Source organism: Poecilia latipinna, unplaced genomic scaffold (assembly GCF_001443285.1).
Source record: "Poecilia latipinna isolate Pla-1442-1.1 unplaced genomic scaffold, P_latipinna-1.0 Scaffold5136, whole genome shotgun sequence".
In the NCBI taxonomy this organism is placed as follows: domain Eukaryota; kingdom Metazoa; phylum Chordata; class Actinopteri; order Cyprinodontiformes; family Poeciliidae; genus Poecilia; species Poecilia latipinna.
Genome location: NW_015117752.1, coordinates 14,041 through 15,597, shown reverse-complemented (window position 1 = coordinate 15,597; position 1,557 = coordinate 14,041). Strand labels below are relative to the sequence as shown.

General features: G+C 41.3%; 1 protein-coding gene across 1 annotated transcript in view; it reads right to left on the bottom strand.

Annotated features, from left to right (window-relative positions):
- Positions 1-487: 487 nt before the first annotated feature.
- LOC106943316 (tRNA methyltransferase 10 homolog A-like) overlaps positions 488-1,557 on the bottom strand; it is a 6,941-nt gene continuing 5,871 nt past the window's right edge. Inside the window, exons 2-4 of the mRNA XM_015026628.1 lie at positions 852-1,020; positions 702-773; positions 488-619 (exon numbers count right to left, since the gene is read on the bottom strand). Of these exons, the coding sequence (XP_014882114.1) occupies positions 503-619; positions 702-773; positions 852-1,020 (358 nt within the window). The 3' untranslated portion in view covers positions 488-502. The remainder of the gene's footprint in view (positions 620-701; positions 774-851; positions 1,021-1,557) is intronic.

Genomic DNA, 1,557 nt, shown 5'->3' with positions numbered 1-1,557 from the left:
AAACCAATCTAAGAATATTGTTCTTTGAACTTCTACAAAGTAATCTTGCCAGGTCCTTAAAATATTACCTCTAAATGTTAAATAATTTAAAGTCTTTTAATTTAAATATGCTGAAACCATTATGTCAAATTTAGCAGCAATGATAATCTCAATAAACAAATGCTACATTTATATATCTGTGGTCTAAAATATTAGCATTTATGGGGGCCCTGAAGCCCTGGGGGCCCAATGGAGCTGCTGACTTAATTTGGATTTAATAGAAGTGGAAATAATTGATATTCATTTTAATTGTATTTTTTGATTAGTTGTTTTTAAGACTAGTTGTGGGTTTAAGTAGTGTTTCACTGGCGATGTTTTCCCATAACATATAATTACCCAGTGATATTTTTACTTTTTATTGTCTACTTAACATCTTTTAATACAAAAACATGGTGGACCGCCGGTGGACCGCCTCGGTGCCCTGACCACCGGGCTTAGTAAGTTTTCTGGGGGAAACCCTGCACTAAATGCTTCCAGAACAGGCCGCACGGCTGGCTGCAGGTACCTTCCAGTTCACCCATCCTTTGTCCTTTTCATCCATGCTCTGCTTCAGCTGTCCTCCCAGACTCGTTAGATAAAACTGGAGAAGGGGAAAACATGCTGTGTCACACTTGCACATGATTTCAGAGGCTCACAAAGACGTAGACATATGAAGCCCTAACCTGAACAGGGTGTGAAGCCCGTCTGTTCTCAGCGTAACAGCGCTGGATCTGTTTGTGGAGCTTACGAACGTCCTGAAGACGCAGCAGCAGTAACAGTCAGGAGGTCTGTCTCTTCTTCCAGCCAGGATCCATGACTTCAAACCTGCTTACCTTGATGAGCATGAGGTCGTCAAAGCTGCAATCCACCAGCAGCCTGAGAGAGCTGGGCGTGGCCTCTGTGCATGGCCGTTTCCGGCCACTCGGACCGTCTCCTCTGTTCTCCTGCTGGGTGTTCTGTCTCTGCAGTTTGCGCTGCTGCTTCCTCTCTTTTCTTCTCCGTCTGGTTCAGACACAAGTTGGATATCAGATAATTGAATGCTCGGGGTAACTGAAGCAACATAAGAATGTGACACTTGTGACTTCTCATCCAGTCCTTTTACATGTGTCTGTGCTCTGCTGAAGAACATAAATTAAACATTTTACAAGGCTTTTACGAGAAAGTGCCTCCATTTTGGACCAGAGACAACGATTCCATCAGGATGCTTTGATGCTACACAAGTATGGTATCTAAAGAAATTATATTCCAGAGCAATTCAAAGTAATCGGAAGCAGGATTCATCAGAAAATAAATGCGTTGGAACCAGTCTTCTGTTATTCATCCCTTTGCTTTTAGTAGATTTTTAATCTGTCCTTCTTGGACATAAATGGGTTTTTTACTACCCTTCCTATCACAATTAGGCCTGTCGCTATAAACGATAAATCAATTAATCGCAAGATGAATTAAACCTATCAACCTAATTTTAATTATCAACTTTATCGTCTCTTCCTGCCTTTTTTTCTTTCTCTTGATGACACTGAATGAAAAAAGGCTCAGCTC